Source organism: Martes martes (genome assembly GCF_963455335.1).
Source record: "Martes martes genome assembly, chromosome: 5".
Lineage (NCBI taxonomy): Eukaryota > Metazoa > Chordata > Mammalia > Carnivora > Mustelidae > Martes > Martes martes.
Window position 1 is genome coordinate 83,959,394 of NC_137892.1, and position 18,051 is coordinate 83,977,444.

The 18,051-nt window shown below is 40.6% G+C and overlaps 1 protein-coding gene across 1 annotated transcript in view; it reads left to right on the forward strand.

The window, feature by feature from the left end:
* The window catches only part of PRELID2 (PRELI domain containing 2), a 70,446-nt gene that overhangs the window by 23,014 nt on the left and 29,381 nt on the right, over positions 1 to 18,051 (forward strand). The window contains exon 5 of the mRNA XM_080803345.1: positions 17,423 to 17,528. Within this exon, the coding sequence (XP_080659471.1) occupies positions 17,423 to 17,528 (106 nt within the window). The remainder of the gene's footprint in view (positions 1 to 17,422; positions 17,529 to 18,051) is intronic.

An 18,051-nucleotide genomic window follows, 5' to 3' on the forward strand; every position in this document is an offset into this window, starting at 1 on the left:
ATTCTGAACTCTAGATCTGTCATGCTACCTATGTCTGTATTGATTAGGTCTCCAGCCTTCGGTACGGCCTCTTGTTCTTTTTTTTGAGGTGAGTTTTTCCGCCTTGTCATTTTGTCCAGGTAGGATTTGCTTTCTCCTGCTGTGGAATTCCGCTGTTCTTGGTGACTGAAGTTGGTTTTGGATGGTTTCTTGTTGATCTTCTGGGGGAGGGGCCTGTTGTAGTGATTCTCAAGTGTCTTTGCCGCAGGCGGAATTGCACCGCCCTTGCCAGGGGCCGGGCTAAGTAATCCGCTCGGGTTCGCTTTCGGGAGCTTTTGTTCCCTGAGCGCTTTCCGTAGAGTTCCGGAGGACGGGAATGAAGATGGCGGCCTCCCAATCTCTCGGCCCGGAGGAGCCGAGAGCTTGGGGTTCCGCTCCTCAGTGCGCTCTCAGAGCAAAGCGCCCAATAGCCCCGCCTCCCTGGCTTGCGGTCGCGCCTCGAGGAAAGCAGTCAATTGTTGGAGCTGGAGAAAAGCGCCGGGTCGCTTTTGTCTCCGTGGCCTCCGGCCGCGCTCCGAGCCCACCCAGCCTGCGACCGGCACAAGGTAACCCCGAGCTTAGAGCTCACTCCTCGGCTCTGTCGCTATAGCCGGCTTCCCCGCTCTAATACCTGCGAGCTCTGCGGCACTCAGACACCCCCAGTCCTTCTGTGACCCCGCGGGTCCTGGGGTTATGCTGACCCCGCCTGGGTTTCCCCCCAGTTTAGCCTCTGGAGCGATGTCTCCCAGTGGAGCCGACTTTTAAAAGTCCCGATTTTGTGCTCCGTCGCTCCGCCGCTTGCCGGGTGTCGGCCCCTCCCCCCGGGGTCTATCTTCCCGTCGCTTTGGATTCACTTCTCCGCAGGTCCTACCTTTCAGAAAGTGATCGATTTTCTGTTTCTGTGATTGTTGCTCTTCTTCTCTTCGATTTCCCGTTGGATTTATAGGTGTTCACAATGGTTAGATAAGCTATCTAGCTGATCTCCTGCTACCCGATGTCGTCTCAGCCTGCTACTTCTCCACCATCTTGACTCCTCCCCTCCAGTTTATTTTTATTACAAACATTAGTATAGTGTTTGTGAAGCATAGGATCCTTACATAGGCAATACGTGAATGTTTCTTTAAAGGAGAAGTTTTAATTGCTAGGTTTATTGAGTATATTATTTACATACAGCAAAATTTATTCTTAATGTACAGTTTTATGAGTTTTGACATAGTTGTATAAACACTGCCACTGTCAAGCTATAGAACATTTAAGGAAGACTTTGAAAAGCTATATGCCAAGACTATTCAATGAAGAAAGAATATTCTTTTCAACAAATGGTGCTGTCACAACTGGATATCTACAAACAGAAGAATAAAGTTAGAGCCCTACCTCATTCCAAATACAAAATTAATTGAAGATGGATCAAAGACCTAAATGAGAGTTAAGACCTATAAAACTTTAAGGAGAAAACAGCTGAAGATCTTTGTGAACTTGGATTAGGTAGTGATTTCTTAGATATGATACCAAAAGCCAAAGCAACAAAAGACAAAATAGGTGAAATTGTTTTCATCAAAATTGAAAACTTACGCTTCAGGGGTATTGTCAAGAAGGTCAGAGGACAATGCTGAGAATGAGAATACTTGTAAACCATATCTCCTATTATATATATATCTCTCCGTAATTTGTGAGAGTGTACACTTATTTTGATGAGCCCTGAATAGTGTATAGACTTATTGAATCATCTTGTACACTGAAACTAATATAACACTGCATGTTAATTATACTTGAATTTTAAAAAAATTTAAATTAAAATATGAGTTTTAATTTAAAAAATTTAATTTAATTTTTAAAAAAGATTTGAGTAGATATTTTTCCAAAAAAGATGTGTAGATGGCCAGTAAGTACGTGATGCTTAGCATCAGTCTACATCCAGAAGTGCAAATCAAAATCACGATGAGATACCACTTCAAACCTGCCTGGGATGAGTGCAGTCAAAAAGATACACAGTAACAAGTGTGGGGAATGGTGGGGAGCCATTGGAAGGCCACCATCACACCACTGGTGGCAGTGTGAATGGTGCAGCTGCTGTGCAGACCAGATTTTCAGGGCCTCAGAAAGTTAAGCATAGAGTTACCCCGGACCCAGCTTTTTCTACTCTGTTGAAAACATACGTGTTTTGTGAAAACACAGAAATTTGCACGGGAATATTTATAACACCATTGTTCATGATAGGCAGAGTGTGAAAATGTCTGTCTACTGATGAATATGTAACCAAATTGGTATACTTATAAATGGAATATTATTCAGTCATAAGAATGAAGGACAGGTTTTATAATGTGGGGGAAGCTTGGTAACAGTATGGAAGAAGCCAGTTACAAAAGTCCACATATCCTGTGAGTCAACTTATTTGAAATGTGCAGAATTGCCATGTCCATGGCGATGGGAAATAGATTAGTGGTTGCCGTAGTGGGCAGTGACTGCTAATGGGCGTGGAGTTTCTTTTTGGAGTGATGAAAATGTTCTGGAACTCACATTGATGGTTTGCCCAACTCTAAGTATAGCAAAACTGTTGAGTTGTACATCTTAAAAGAGTTCATTTCCCTAAGCCAGCAGTTCCTATTGACATACTTTAAAAAAATTTTTGCCAAAATAATGGGTGAGAAATGATAATTCCTTTTGAGATAGGCTTAAAAAAAAGGCAAAATATAACAAGCATCAAGTATTAATAGTGATTACTGCTCTGAGCGCAGATTTTGGAAGATCCTGTACTGTTTTTCGTTTTTCTGTATGATTTGAATCTTTTATTAACCTGTCATTTTAATGGAGATAGTAAGACTCTCAAGCTCAAATAACTAAAACCCCCGAATTTAAAATTCATTCTGGAGACCCATCACTTGTATGGATCATTACTGCTCCCCATGATTTCAGTCCTGCGGTGCTAATTCTCAGATGCTCCAGGTGCACCCAGGGGAGTGTGAAGGCCTCGGCTTACTATCCTCTGAGCTGGTGTGCCTGGAACCACCTACTAGGTGTGTTTCCTCAGCCTCTCCCTTGACAGGAGCTTCACATGGAACATGGGTGTCTGGGATTAAGTGTAGAAGCTGTGGCCAGAATATAGGGGAGTCTTTGTGTGTTTGTTTTATACATGGAAGTAGTAAAAGGACAAAATTGTCTGAGTTTTATACAGAAAACACAAAAGTCTTTCATCTACCTTGTTTTAGCCTCAGTTTTCTCAGAGATCGGGCTATTGGCTAGTCTGAACTAGACCTTTACCAGTGAAATGTAAAGTGATAATTGGCCCTGACAATCCGAGGAAAACATCCTTCAGTACCTTTTCCCTTTGTGTCTTTTTTAAAAGTTATTTTTCCAATACCTTGATTCTGGAAAATATGATACATGTGTCTTATAAAAAATATTAATCAGGGTCACCTGGGTGGCTCAGTCGTTAAGCACCTGCCTTTGGCTCAGGTCATGATCCCAGGGTCCTGGGATCGAGCCCCACATCAGACTCCCTCCTCGGTGGGAAGCCTGCTTCTCCCTCTCCCACGTCCACTGCTTGTGTCGCCTCTCTTGCTGTCTCTCTCTGTCAAATAAATAAATAAAATCTTAAAAAAAAAAAGCCAGTGGGCTTATTTGGTTAAAAAAATATATATATATATTTATTCATATATACATATCTATATCTATATCTATATATATGAAACAGTTCTAGGGGAAAAAAACAGTTTTCATTACCTAGAAATAGTGTTCATTTACATAATGTTCTTAGTTCATTCCTATTTGGCATTTAGACTATTTTTTGGCATTTTTTTGCTATTACAGATAATGCTGTGATGAAATCCCTATTACGTAATTCTGTAGTTATTCAATAACCTTTTAAGGTACATGGAGCAAAGTTGGATTTCTGGGTCAAAGGTTATATCCATTTTATATTTTGATACATATTATCAGATTATCAGATTATAAAAAGGTTTGACCAATTACACTTTTTTTTTCCCCTTTGGTTTGTTAACGTTCTTGTCCTCTCCCAAACACTCTTTTTAGATTTTTGATATATCAGGCCAATATTTTATTGACCCCTACCGTATCCGGGTCAAAGCCAGATCCTTCTCCAGCAGTGTTTTAAAGCTGAGGTTAAATAACTTATGTATAGTGAGAGGAAGTTGCTGAGCCAAGGTGTTGAGTACAGGTATCATGGATGCCACCTTGAGCAAAGTGGTGAGCTAGAAATATGGACATGGGTAAAGGGTGGAGTTATGTCAAACTGTACAGCGCCTTGGATCCCAGGTTATGGAGGAAGGGTCTTGTCCTTTCAATAGTCAGCAGCCGCATGAAGGTTTCTGAGCAGGGGATAATGTGATGAAAGCTGTGGTCCACACTCTAGGAAACTTGTTGTCTTAGCTCTTGACATGGATTTAAGGAAGGCATTTTAGACAGACATTCTAAATGAGGACATTGAGGAAAGGACATTATTTCTTCCCCCTCCTTTGCCACGGAATGTGACAATGATGGCTGGCCACTATACCCAGAAGATGACCGCCTTAAGAGAAAAAGCTGTCAAAGCTGTTGAGTCTAAAATTAGACCCTCAAGCTGTGTGTTGGTTAGCAGGTGTGGGTATGTGATGGGAAACCAGATGTCATTGTGTCCCTATACGTGGCCTGTCGGCTCAACTCAGAGATGGGCTCCAAAATGGTTCCTTAGAATGTGACTAAGCCTTGATCTGTGTTTTTTTTTTTTTTAAACACAGATCCAGCTTTGGCTTCCTGCTGGTGTATTTGCACTTGGGGCACCTTCTTGGGCAAGAGTTACATTATAATTTCATGTTCCCTCAAGCACACCAGCTCTGGGGCTCTAAGCTCCTCAAATGGACAGTCATGGTTTCTGCTTTCTGAAATCTTACATCCAAGATTTATTACATTAATAAATGTAATTTATAAATGTAAATTACATTTACATTAATTTCTTACTATTTTGTCCTGTTTTTCCCAGGACTCTGGGATCACGACCTGAGTCAAAGGCAGACGCCTAACCAACTAACCAACTAAGCCATCCTCCCTTTTTTTGGTTTGTTTTGAAGATTTTATTTATTTGAGAAAGAGTGAGTGAGAAAGAGAGCATGAGCAGGAGGGCGGATCAGAGGGAGAGGGAGAAGCAGACTCCCTGCTGAGCAGGGAGCCCAGTGTGTGGCTTGAGCCCAGGACCCCAATATCATGACCTGAGCCAGAGGCAGACGCTTAACTGACTGAGCCCCCCAGGCACCCCTGGCTCTTTTCCTAAAAATAGATTTTTTAAAAACTGTACTCTGTGGGCATGTAATTGATACAAATTTGATTTGGCTTTAATGATGGATATTTACTTTATCCAGGCAATTCGAAAAAGATAGTCATCTTGTATTTTTTTGGGCTTTGCTCTTTCACCATAACTCTATGGTTTTGTGGTCAGCAGTAACTTTTCTGTTATCTTGAAGCCAGGTTGTAGTTATCACCGTCAGTGGAGACTTCGCTTTATTCATGATGTTGCCGAGCTGGGTTGCTCTTGCTTTCGGTTAACAAGGCCATGCTCCCATGCTCAGTGCTGAGTATCTTAGTGGCTGGTGTCTTTACCCACCCATGTGGGACAGCTTTTGTTTATTCATTGATGCCTATAAACCTTATTTCTGAGATTTAAAAGGTGTAGCCTTGTAGAGTATGTGGGTTAATAACATTGAATGTATTGACCTAACATTTATAAAATATCAAAGGGATTTCTCTGGAATGTAGTAAAAGAAACAAAAAAGCCAGAATCAAACTTTATACCCGGATTAAATTAATGGGATGAGCAGCTGTTTTCAGTTCAATAAATTTTCATTATAATTGAAGTTACACTTATGAATATTCTTATAAGATGTACAACATTTTTTATTTTTCATTTTTCAATTTCTGGACTAAAACATCCCAAGCCTTGAGTCTTCATCTGGTGAATCACAAATACTATAATTTGCATATTTCAAGAGGCTGATGGTTGGGCATTTTGTGTGTTTGTGTGTGTGTGTATCCATTTTTTCCTTGCTTTGAAGTCTTTTTTTTTTTTTCCTCTCTAGTAGCAAATTTGACAGTTTGGTGACTTCCTTGTGTTGGGCATCAGCCTTTTTGGTTGACCTTCAAACTTGCTATCACTGGAATATTAAAATATTGTGACCTTGTTAACTTTTCTTAGGAATTATTTCTAAGCCCCATTCCTGATAGTAAAGGGCTTGAGGATGTAGTTCAAATAACCTAGATAAATACCACTGTATTCATCCCAAAACGTGATACCCCATGCTTATATTCACCTTAATTTCCAGGGCACCAGGGGGTGATCAGACAATGAGCAGAATGCATTGTCAGTTACAGAAAACTGGTTAACAAGGCCTTTTCTGTGTAAATATGATATCTTGGCAGGAGTCTTATTTTTGGTGCAAAAGACTGCCCTCTAAAAGATAACCATTTGCTTTTTATGTTTGTGTTCCTATGATCCGAGTCTTCTCTGTTTTCCAGTCCTGCTGTATTTTCAGTACATAGCACAGTGCTCAGATGCTTGCAGAGGGGGCTCTGTGCTGTTTGTTGACAGAATGGCAGATTGTGCTGCTTATGTGCTGAAATGGGGATGAGGAAACTGAAAAGGGGTGGAATTGGCAAGAGAGTCAAGTGCAAACTGGGCAAGTCCAAGATGAATTGGTAGGAAATTCAACATAGAGGAGATCTTGAAATCACCAGTAACACGGAGACCTTGCTCCTGGTTATTGCTGCTGGGTCACTTATATACGGTTTGACTTTGGGAAAGGCAGGAAGCTGGCCTGAATGCCCTCATAAAGTAATGTGAAGATTTACTGAGATAACAAATAACAAAGGAGAATGCTCTCTACCTGGAGAGTATAAGGAGCTACATGCCTGAAAGTTGTTGTTGGAACTAATGGTGAATAAATGCTATTTTCAGTTTAGTGAAGTAAGCTGTTTGATTGAAAATAGTGGTGATAATTGAACTGGAAACAAGGGTTTAGTTAGGGGAGCATTCTGTGCTGTTTACAAGCAAGAACTTTTGAAATATCTTAGTCGACGCCTGTTGACTTTTTGTCTTCATCTTCTTTGCCCTTTGGGTTGTGTGTTAGTGCAGGATTCGGGGGGAAGGTGAAACAGGGAGATTTGTTGTGTTGGCTCTAGTTTTGTAGGCCTGGGCTGGTGCTCGGGATTCGGTGTTTTAGAAGTTCTTGAGGCGAGTCTGTTGAGCACATAGATTTGGCATCCTCTGATATCTGGTCTGTATCTTGTGGTCCCAGTGGAAACATACTGCTAGCTTCTCTTTGAAACCCCATTTTTCACAGAGTTCCTTTTAATCTCCAGTAGCATGACCAGTTGATAACCTGGCTCGTCAAGCAAACAGTAAACACTTTTTGGCAGAAGCACCTTCCTGGAAAGTTTAACAGAATTCAGTTGAGGGTCCTCTTAAATTTATGTCAGAAAGGAATTTTCTGTGGAAGTAAGAGAGGAAGAAGGGAGACTTCAATGAGTCTGACTACTGTCAAAATTGTGTTGCAGTCTCGGCTCTTATGGATCGGAGATGCTGCTTAAATTTTCTTTTTCTCTTTTGGTTAGTTTCTTAAATCTGTAGTAAGTAAATATGTTGAGTATTAAAAATTATACTACTTGATCACCATGCATTGATACCATGCAGAACATCCTACAGGTCTTAGGACAGCAGAGCAGGAGTCTGATGCCCATCTGCTCATTTAAGGATCTGTCTTCTCCATCAGGTTGAGAATTGACATCTGGGAGCTTGGTTGTTGTCTTTCCAGTCAAGGATAATATGGGCAATAAGGAAAGAGATGGAAAGTAAAAAAGCCAGGTGGACTTCAGCTTCCTGGTCTGCATTTAAAGCTTCATTTTGAGACATTTCTTGTGAAGGTGGAGGCAGCTCCCTTTCTATGTGTCTGACCTCAGGAGGGTTGCAGCGCTGAGAGGAATCGAGGTGGTGGTTTCTAGCTTGTTCTTTAATCTCCCCCCTGCTCAGGGATGACTCAACAGCCTTCTGTCTGATGACAGGAAAACCTAACCTTCACATAGTTCTAGTTTGGATGAATCTGACTCCAAATATCCTTTGTTATCCTGTGTTCAGATAATCTTTCCCCTTTTTTTTTCTACAAGTATTGCCTCTTCACCATAGGATGGTTAAAGTATACAGGTAAGAAAAAACAGTATGTTCATGCCCTCTTCAGGTATGTGCTCATTCTAGTCAGTGGCCCCAAAGGGAACCTGTATTCTGACCGCCATCTTTATAATTAATTTTACCTGTTCTTGATCTTCTTGTGGAACAGAATCAGGGTATGTACTCTGCTGTGTCTGTTTTCTTTTGCTGAATATTGTGTCTGGGAGCCTCCTCTGGGTGTATCTGTACTCGTTCCAGTGCTGTGTAGCATACCATCCTAGAGCAGGCTGCACTTGCTACAGTTTATTTACTCATTCGGCAGAAAAATCATTTTTACAAACATGGAATCATACTGTACATGGTGCTCTGACTTTTACATTAATTTAACATTACATTTGGGACTGTCTTTCCTTATTAAATATGTCACTTTAAAATGATTTTCCATGGCTGTTTAGATGTATTTGTTGGATAAAATTATTCTGGTGTGTTTTATTAAATGCCTGTATTGGGCATTTGCATTATTTCTCATTATTTGCTCTTCTACATAATGGTGTGATGAATATCTTTATAGGCTGCTCTAAGCCCTCAACTAAGATTATTTGCTGCGGACACATTTTTAGAAGTAGATATATGAGTCTAAGGGTTTGCCTGTGTTTGAGACTCGTATAAGGTTAGGTATTGCTAAACTGAAGCAAGCATTTCTGCACATCTCAGAAAACTCCCCAAGGGGATGGCACTTGGCAGTGTTGTATAGGTCTACATTGGAAATGGGATGGGGAATAGCTACATAATTTGCAGGGCCCAGTGCAAAATGGAAATACAAAGTCCCAGGATGTCTGGGTGGCTCAGTCAGTTGAGCGTCTGCCTTTGGCTTAGGTCAGGTCAGGGCCCTGGGATCGAGTACCACATTGGGCTCCTTGGTCAGTGGGGAGCCTGCTTCTCCCTCTGCCTGCTGTTCTCTCGCTCACTCACTCTGACAAATGGATGGGTGGAATCTTCAAAAAAAAAAAAAAAACCAAGAAACAAAGTCCCTTGTTCATAGTGGTTGAGAATTTCAGGAATAGGGACATAGATCATTTAACCAAGTGTGTAGCAAACCATGCAACAGCACAGGTGGCATGTCCTTGAAGCCAGCACCAAATGGAATGTGCGCTCCAGGAGGCCTGATATCCCAAGGCAAGACTCCGAATGGACCAGCTCACAAACTGTTGTAGATTTTGAAGCTTTGCCCACCACTCAGGATGTCAATAAAGCTTGCCCTAAATAGACATTTTTTTCTAGGTAGTAGGGTTGCTGGAAGGGATATGGGATCTGAGGTTAACTGTGTGGATCTAAATAGTGGCCCTGTCACTTAACTTTCGTGAGGCCTTAGCAAATTTGCCTCTTTGAACCTCAGTTTTTTTTTATCTGTACAATGGGGTTAGTATTACTTCATAAGACTGTTGTGGGAATTAATGGAAATGTATGTATATAAAGGACTTAATGCAATACCATGGTTGGCTATTAAAAAGTGTTATATGGGGCACCTGGGTGGCTCATTTGGTTAAGCATCGACTGTTGATCTCAGCTCAGGTCTAGATCTCAGGGTCGTGAGTTCATGCCCTGTGTTGGGTTCCACACTGGATGTGGAACCTAGTTTAAAAAAAAAAAAAAAAGTGTTCTCAATTGTAATTGATGATCAGTTCTTAAGCCCGCATTTTAGGAGACTCAGCCACCTTGCCCTATAATACATACCTGCACTAGGCTGTTGGGCTCCTGAGATTCCACCACTTGATAATTCCGTAGTGTTACAGAATTCCCTGCTGCAGCTCACGATTAATAATTTAGGACTCTGGTCAATAACCCATTCGTGGGACTTGTTAGGGGAGAGCAGCTCAGAGGGGGAGGGCCCCAGTACTGAGGGCTAGAGAGGCTAGTGGGTGTTCGGTTTCACACGGCTGTTGTGCAGAGTGTGCGAGTGTGATGTGTGATAGCAGGGTGAGGAGGAGGCTGGTAAGATGGGAGGGCTCCAGTGTGCGAAGGGCTTTGAATGCCAGAATGGGTCGGGAGGGATTCGTTGCCAAGTGGTTTAGGGTGATTGAGTGTCACCTAGAATTTACTGAGGTGCACAGGTTTGGAAGTAGACCAGAGTTGGATTTGTGCTGTGAGCATTTAATTTCCCAGACACCCTGTTTGTCTTTGTGTGAATGGGAATACTGATGGTGGTAGTAGCAGATGGCATTATTATTAGTGGTAGTAATAGCAGTAGGTTAGTATTATTAACTAACATTACTGAATGCTTACCCAGATGACATTGAGTGCTTTACACATACTACCTTATTCCTCCTGTGGAAAAACCTATGTAATAGGTATTATTAATCCCATTTTACTGAGGAGGCCGAACCTCCTCATAGCATTAGGTACTTGCGTATGTTGGCAGGTCTCCATTCTGTGTGAATCCAAAAACTACATCCGTAATTATGTTCCCTTTCTCTCTCCCTGTGTGTGTGTGTGTGTGTGTGTGTGTGTGAAGGCTAAGACTGCTTAGCACTTACTGAGAACTCTGCCGATTGGATTGGTTCTCTGAGGAAGCATTATGATATGAGTGGGCTTGGTAAGACGGGGTGGGAGAGTCCCCGTATTCTGGCATGGTGGAATTCATGTAGGAGCCGGAGAGTGTCTCCAGCACTGTTGGACCCATGGAGCAGGAGCAGGCAATCTGACCTGCAGGCCCTGCCTGTCTTTTGGGCTGTCCCTCTGTGTGGTCACAGGAGAAAGCCAGAATTCCCGTGATTAGAACTGAGATGTCATCACAACAGGAATATCTGTGGAAACTTTTTTCCCCCTCAAAGACACTTTAATTAAATTCCCATCATGGAAACAATTAGGCAAGATTTGCCATACCTAACCAGTCAATAATTCAAAGCTGGGATCTCATTAAGAGCTTTTGCTTTCCCGGAAACTGCCATTTTGAGGATTCAGAGCTAGTGGCTGCGTGATCTGGGAATTAATTTATCCATATCTCCCCCGAACTTTTTTATTTTCCCCAATCCAGAAGGAAACACATTTTTAAAGATTTTTATTTATTTTATTTATTTATTTGACAGACAGATCACAAGTAGGCAGAGAGAGAGGAGGAAGCAGGCTCCCCGCTGAGCAGAGAGCCGGATGCGGGGCTTGATCCCAGCACTCTGGGATCATGACCTGAGCCGAAGGCAGAGGCTTTAACCCACTGAGCTACCCAGGCGCCCCGCGGAAACACATTTTTAAATGACCTGAAAGTAGGAGTCTGGTTGTATAAACTGGCATTCACTTTCACAGAGATGTTCCTAGGTTTGAGGTGTGCATTCTCTGTCATGATTCTCTTGTGTTCTGTGTTGAATTATGTCTGCCTGCAGACAGAGAGAGAGATGTGACTCTGATACAGGCACCACACACATCAGGGAGCCGCCTCTCCTACCGTAATTTTCCAGATACTGTGGTGACTTATCTTTGAGCCAGGTGAAGGCTGCCCCCTACTGACCTTAGTAGGTAGAAATTTTGAGATACATTGTTCAATTGCCCTGACCAGGATATTGAGATGTACTATAAATTCTCTCATTCTTTTGCTTCCTTCTCTTCTCTCCCTTCTCTCCTTCTCTCCATGCTTTTGTTCCTAATGCATTATTGATTTTTCTACCATGTGCTAGCCATTGCAGTTGCACTGAAGCAGTAAAGAAAAAAAAACACACACACACAAGTATAACCATTTAGAAAGACATTTGCCATCAAGTTGAAACTGCACATGTTCTGTGACCCAGACATTCAGCTCATCTGTATGTTAGAGACACTTGTGGACCTGTGTACCTGGATTCACTGTAACATGTTCATCTTCAATTGATCGGAGAAATAATTTGGAATGTTTTCAGGCAAGGGAACACCACGTGCCAGTGAGAACGAACGGACAAGTTACATGCAGTGATACGGATGAATCTCAGCTGAGCATTGTGGATGTATTCTCTGCGACTTCGTAAGCGGTCCGTGACAAGATCAGCCAGTGCTTAGGAAACTGATTTGGGCAGCGTGGATTATAGAGAGCGTACACTGGAGACCAGGATCCCCCATGAGAGGCAGTTGTCCTGGAGAGAGAAAATTGCTGGGCTAACCCCAGGCAGTGGCTGTGGCAGTGGCAGGGAAGAGAATGACATGGGCTGCTGAGGGGCCATTAGAAGTAAAATAAACACTGTCTACTGACTGGCTGAGTGTTTGGGTTGATTAGGAATGGAATACTGTAACATGTTGCTGCGGTCTCTAGTATCATAGACGAGGAGGATGGCTGTGTCATTAACTGACATGGGAGCAGAACTGGGGTTTTGAAGCAGTAGGTAATGAATGTACATCCACCAAGCTGTATGACCCTGGGCAAGTTATTGAACAACTTCTTACCAAAATATCCTCATGTGTAAAAAAGAGAAAATGTTTTAAGGGTAACGACCTCAGAAGATCATACGGTGTCTGATACATAATACACACTGTTGAAGAGTAAAAGTGACCCTGGGTATGTAACATCATAAACGTGATTGGTCCTTCCTTTAGGCTTCGCAGGGATAAAAGACAGATATAGGAAAACTTGAATCGTCTTTACGTCTCTTGAGTGAAACATCAAACACTTGAAGCTTGGGGGCAGTGGAAAGTCTCAGGACAAAAGGCACAAAACCCAGAGGTTACACAGTGTGGGAAAAGGGAAATCAAGAGGTGATTTAACGAGATTTAAAGTGAATGATGTCAGAAGTTAGCATATACCTTTACTGAAAATTGTCCTTGGGATCGCAGAGCCTTTTGAAAAATCACTTTTTATTTATATAGAAATGATCCTCAGGTCCTTATTATTATTGGTTTTGGTGATTACTAAGTAATACATATTATAGAAAATTAGTAAAAAGGAGAAGATAAAAAATAATACCTATAATTCTAACATCCAGAGGTTCTTTTCATATTTTAGCTCTGTCCATTCATCTTTCCACCCATCAGTCCATCTTGTCTTTCGTCCTCCTTTTTTTAAGAGCTGAAATTAAACTGTATCTTGTGCAACCTGCTATTTTTTGCCAGGGAACTCAAAAGAAGGCTTATCTAGCATGAGGGATTTACTTTGGCTATGTGTAGTAAGAAGAAAATGTCTGATGTGCTTTGTCAATGAATTATTGAGGGAAAGTGCAACATTTTCTTCTCTAGCAGGCTTAAAATATACTGGGATAAACTCATTTCAATGATGGTGAGGGCGTGACCCTGCTTTACTGCCTCGTTATTCTCTGATATGTGGGCAAGCCAGGAGAGTGCTTTTCTGAGCACTTACATCTCCCAAAAGTAGCAGAAAGAAATATTGGTTAGAGTATGATGTAACAGAGACTTTTATTAATCCCTCACCTACACTTGCCTTGAGGACTGAAGAGTTTATCTCTCCCAAGAGTGTAAAACTGCTCAACTTTTCATTTTTAAATATTAAAATCACTGTAAAATTCTACTCTGACTAATCTGGAATAAAGACAGGAAAGATTAGTGTCACTAGGATATAGTTTTACATGAACAAATCATTTTAAATAGGCTTAAATCTAAGAGGTGGAAGCTGCTTTGCCTAGACTGACTATTTGCTTAGACTATTTATGTCAGATTGGCTAGGATAATTCTGCGTGTGTGAGAGAGAGAAGCTTTCCTTTTATGGAATGCACGATCGAAATGTAGAGGCTCCTGCTACTAGAGAATTAGAAGGTCTAATAAGAGTTATGCTAATTATTTTTTACCCAAATCACAGCTTTTTGGATCCATAATTTTCCTAGAGTATCTTTCTTAGTGTGAGCAAATGTGCTCATATATATATATGCACCGCCCCCCCAAATCCACATACAGGAGACATGGCTCTCATCTCTTTTCCGTAGAGATGGATGAAGCTAGAGGAAATATTTTCTTTGTTGAATATTTTTGGTTACAAAGAAATTTACTATTTATGAATTTATTCACATAACAAATGCTTACTGAACTCACTGAGTGTGGGTACTTTGTTGCAAATGGGGGATAGGAGATGGTCTGAAAGCATTTAAGGGTGGCAATAAGCTATTTAGTCAGTGGTGCACATGTAACTGTTTGTCTGTACCTGTTACTTGGTGGCCTCAGAAGTGGAGTCCTTGCTGCCTGCAGGATAAAGTCTAAACTCCTCAGCATGAGGAAACCATTTGCCATCTGGTCGTCTCCATTTGACCTCCAGTCTCCTCTCCTAATGTCTGCTGTGCCCACCTTATGCTCTGGTCATTCCTATGAACAGAATTTGTTAAGCTCCTTACTAAGTACTGGGCATTTTCAGATAACTTGGGGCCTCTCAGACATTCTCTGTTTCTTTGTGTTCTGTTGCTTGGGTCCTTGTGGTTTTCCTTATTGGAATGCTCTGACTCTGTTATCTGGTATGACCCTCAGGCACTCTGGCCAAGAGGTTTCTCTGGAAATCTCATTGGAGTTCTCTTGTATGTGATAAATTGCTTTTTTCCTTGCTGCTTTCAAGATTCTTACTTGGGGGATGGCTTGATTATAATCTGTCTTGATGTAGTTCTCTTTAGATTTTTTTTTGGTATTCATTGAGCTTCTTGAATTTGGATGTCTATTACCTTTCTCAGATTTGGCAAGTTTTCAGCCATTATTTCTTCAGATAGGCCACCTGCCCTGTTCTCTCCTTTGCTTTTGGCATTCCCATAATGTGTACAATTGATCCATTTGGTGATGTCCCATAAGTCCCTTAGGCTATCTCGCTTTTCTTCATTCTTTTTTCTTTTCACTCCCCTTAACTCCATAATTTCACATGACTTGTGTTTAAGTCTTCTGATTCTTCTGCTTGTTCAAGTCTGCTGTTGAATCCCTCTAGGACATTTCTTAGCTCAATTATTTTTACTTCACCTTGTGAATTTGTTTGTTTGTTTGCTTTTTAAATGGTTACTGTTTATTCATAATCTCATTTTGTTTATGCATCATTTTCCTGGTTTTGTTTAGTTGTCTCTCTGTGTTCTCTTTTAGTTTACTGAGGATTTTTTTTAAGATGATTGTTTTGCATTATTTGTCAGATAAGTCATGGATCTGTTTCTTTTAGGCTTGGTTTCTAGAGGTGTATTTTGCTCCTTTGAGTGGGCCATGTTTCTTTGTTTCTTTGTATACTTGACGATCTTTTCTGTGAAACTCAAGCATTTGAAAAAACAGCCGCCTTCCCCAGTCTTAATGGACTGGCTTCTTGGAGTGGAAGACCTTTACTAATCAGCCCTGATAAAGATTCTGGAGGTTTTTCAAACCTTTCCTGAGGATGATTCTTCTCTAGCTTTGTGTGTGAAATTTTCTTTTTTTTTTTTTTTAACATCTTAATTTTATTTTTTTTTTCAGTGTTCCATGATTCATTGTTTATGCACCACACCCAGTGCTCCATCCAATACCACACCCAGTGCTCCATCCAATCCGTGCCCAACTTAATACCCCCCACCAGGCTCACCCAACCCTCCATCCCCCTCCCCTCCTTCTCTGAGTCCACAGTCACTCATGCTTTGTCTCCCTCCCAATTCCCCCCAATTCATTATTCCTCTTCTTCTCCTAGTGTTCTCCATGTTATAGTTAAAGAGGTCTACCCCTGTTCTCCAGTTGCCACGACCTCTTGCTGTGCCTGGTATCTGTCTGGGCACTGCAGAGTCCGGTGCTCTAATAGGCCGCCACACTCGCCTTTGTTCTCAGCAGCCCCCAAAGTATCCTGCCATTCCTTTCAGCATTCTGAGTCAGGTGAGAGTTGGGCAGCCCCCTTGTAAAGCCAGAATATTGGATATTCCGTTCTTCTGCTTCCCTCCCGAGGGAGAAGCTAGAAGTGGGGAGTTTTTCCCCAGTTGCACAGTGCTTTGCTCTGTGGATGGGAGCTAAGGTGGGTAAATGGAGTGAACTTCCTTTCTCACTTTGGTGTGGCTTTCTTGACTTTGTACTCACCTGGGGTGCTGCAAACTGTGGAGTTCTCCGGAAGGCAAGTTGGTCCATGTACTGGTAACTTGGAACCTCCATGGGGTAGTGAGGACCTGGAGTTTTCTATTCTGCCATCTTTCTGATGTCACTCTCAAGTGTTACCTAATCCATTTTATGAAGTGGAGATAATTAATACTGGTAGACCTTTGTTTTTTAAAGAATTTATTTATTTGATAGAGAGCGAGGGGCAGGGCAGAGGAAGGAGACTCCCCACTGAGCAGGGAACTCGGTGCTGGGCTGAATCCTTGGATGAAGGCAGATGCTTAGCTGAGGGAGCCACCCAGGTGCCCATATTGGTAGAACTTTAAATAGCATAGTGGCACATCTAATCACACCAGCCTCTCCCCTCAAGGATAAAAGAAGTTATCCCAGGCTTCTGTCTTTCCAGTGTTTCTCTACTGCTTGTCTCTCTGTAGTAATAGTGGCTAACATTTAGTAAATACTCATTGTTTCTCAGGAACACTTCATGTTCCCATTATGTGTATTAATTGATTTATTTCTCAGAGTAGTTATGAAAGGATGATACTATGATTATTCTCATTTTGTACATGAGAAAACTGAGTTAAGAGAGTCTTAGTAATCTAATCAAAGTTACACATCTGTTAATTATCTCAGATTCAATTTTAAGAGCCATTTTGTTACATGAAATGAATATATATATTCATAATTATATATATTAATGGGAATTAGTTAAGTTTGTTGTGGGTCAAGTAGAATAACATTTTAAAGATAGAGTATAGACCTCAACCATCATAATTTTATCATGGGATTATGTTGTAGGTATGACTAAAAATCCTATATTCTGCAGTTGCTATAATTAGAATAATGCAGCTATATGTTTTCTTTTTTCCCTGAGCTTTATTGAGCTATAACTGACATATAGTGTAAGTTTAACATATACAACATAATTTTATATATTTATATTATGAAAATTTATATTACAAAATGTTTACTGTAATAAGGTTAGTTAACACATTCATCACCTCTCATAGCTAAAAATATTTTTGTGTGTGATGTTTAAAATTTATTCTTTAACAATATGAAAAAATATTCTTTAATTTGAATAAAATAATAGTATATATAAGCTATAAGTCTCTTTTTAACAAAAATTTTGTTGTAATAGGCAATTACTGAATTGTTATGGACATTGTTTTGTGCTGATCATAAGTGATAATTATGCTGTTGGAAATCTCTGTAGTTTAAATATCCAAACATACAATAACATTAAAGATGCACTTTGGTTTTTTTTTTTTTTTTTTTTTTTTACAGGACAGAGTTTATTCAGAGAGGCAGGATTTCAGTTACAGGGGCTGGCTTTCTCAACTGCATTCTGGAAACTTTTGCCAGCACGTTCTTAAGACAGGGTGCCCAGAAGGTAAGCTTGTTTCTGCTTTGAAACAACATTCATTTTAAGAAACCATGGATAACCCAGTAACCCAGTAACCCATTGGGTTATTGAATAAGGCTCATGAACATATGTCATGAGAAAAAAAATACAATTAATAAACAAAAATAAATAGATGCAGAAATAATTATATTTGCTATTGATTACCTAAATCCAAGTCACAGTAAACCTTAAGTGCTGTTTTTGACCCATTAAATTAAAAAATATCCCAGTGAAGATTATGTAATTATATGAAAAATACTTTGAGTCTAAATAAGAGATATAATCAGAACAAGTAATTATATTTTCACTATATACAGTATGGTGACAACTATTTCCCTAAAAAAAAATAATAGCTAATATTTATTGAGCACTTGCTATGTACCACTTGCTGTAAAAAGAATTTTTAATTTTTCATCTAATTTAATCCCCACACCCTTGAAGTAATTCTTTTCACAGGCTCCTGGTGGTCAATTCTTGTGGTTTTCAGACTCCATGCTTGTGGGAGCTTAGG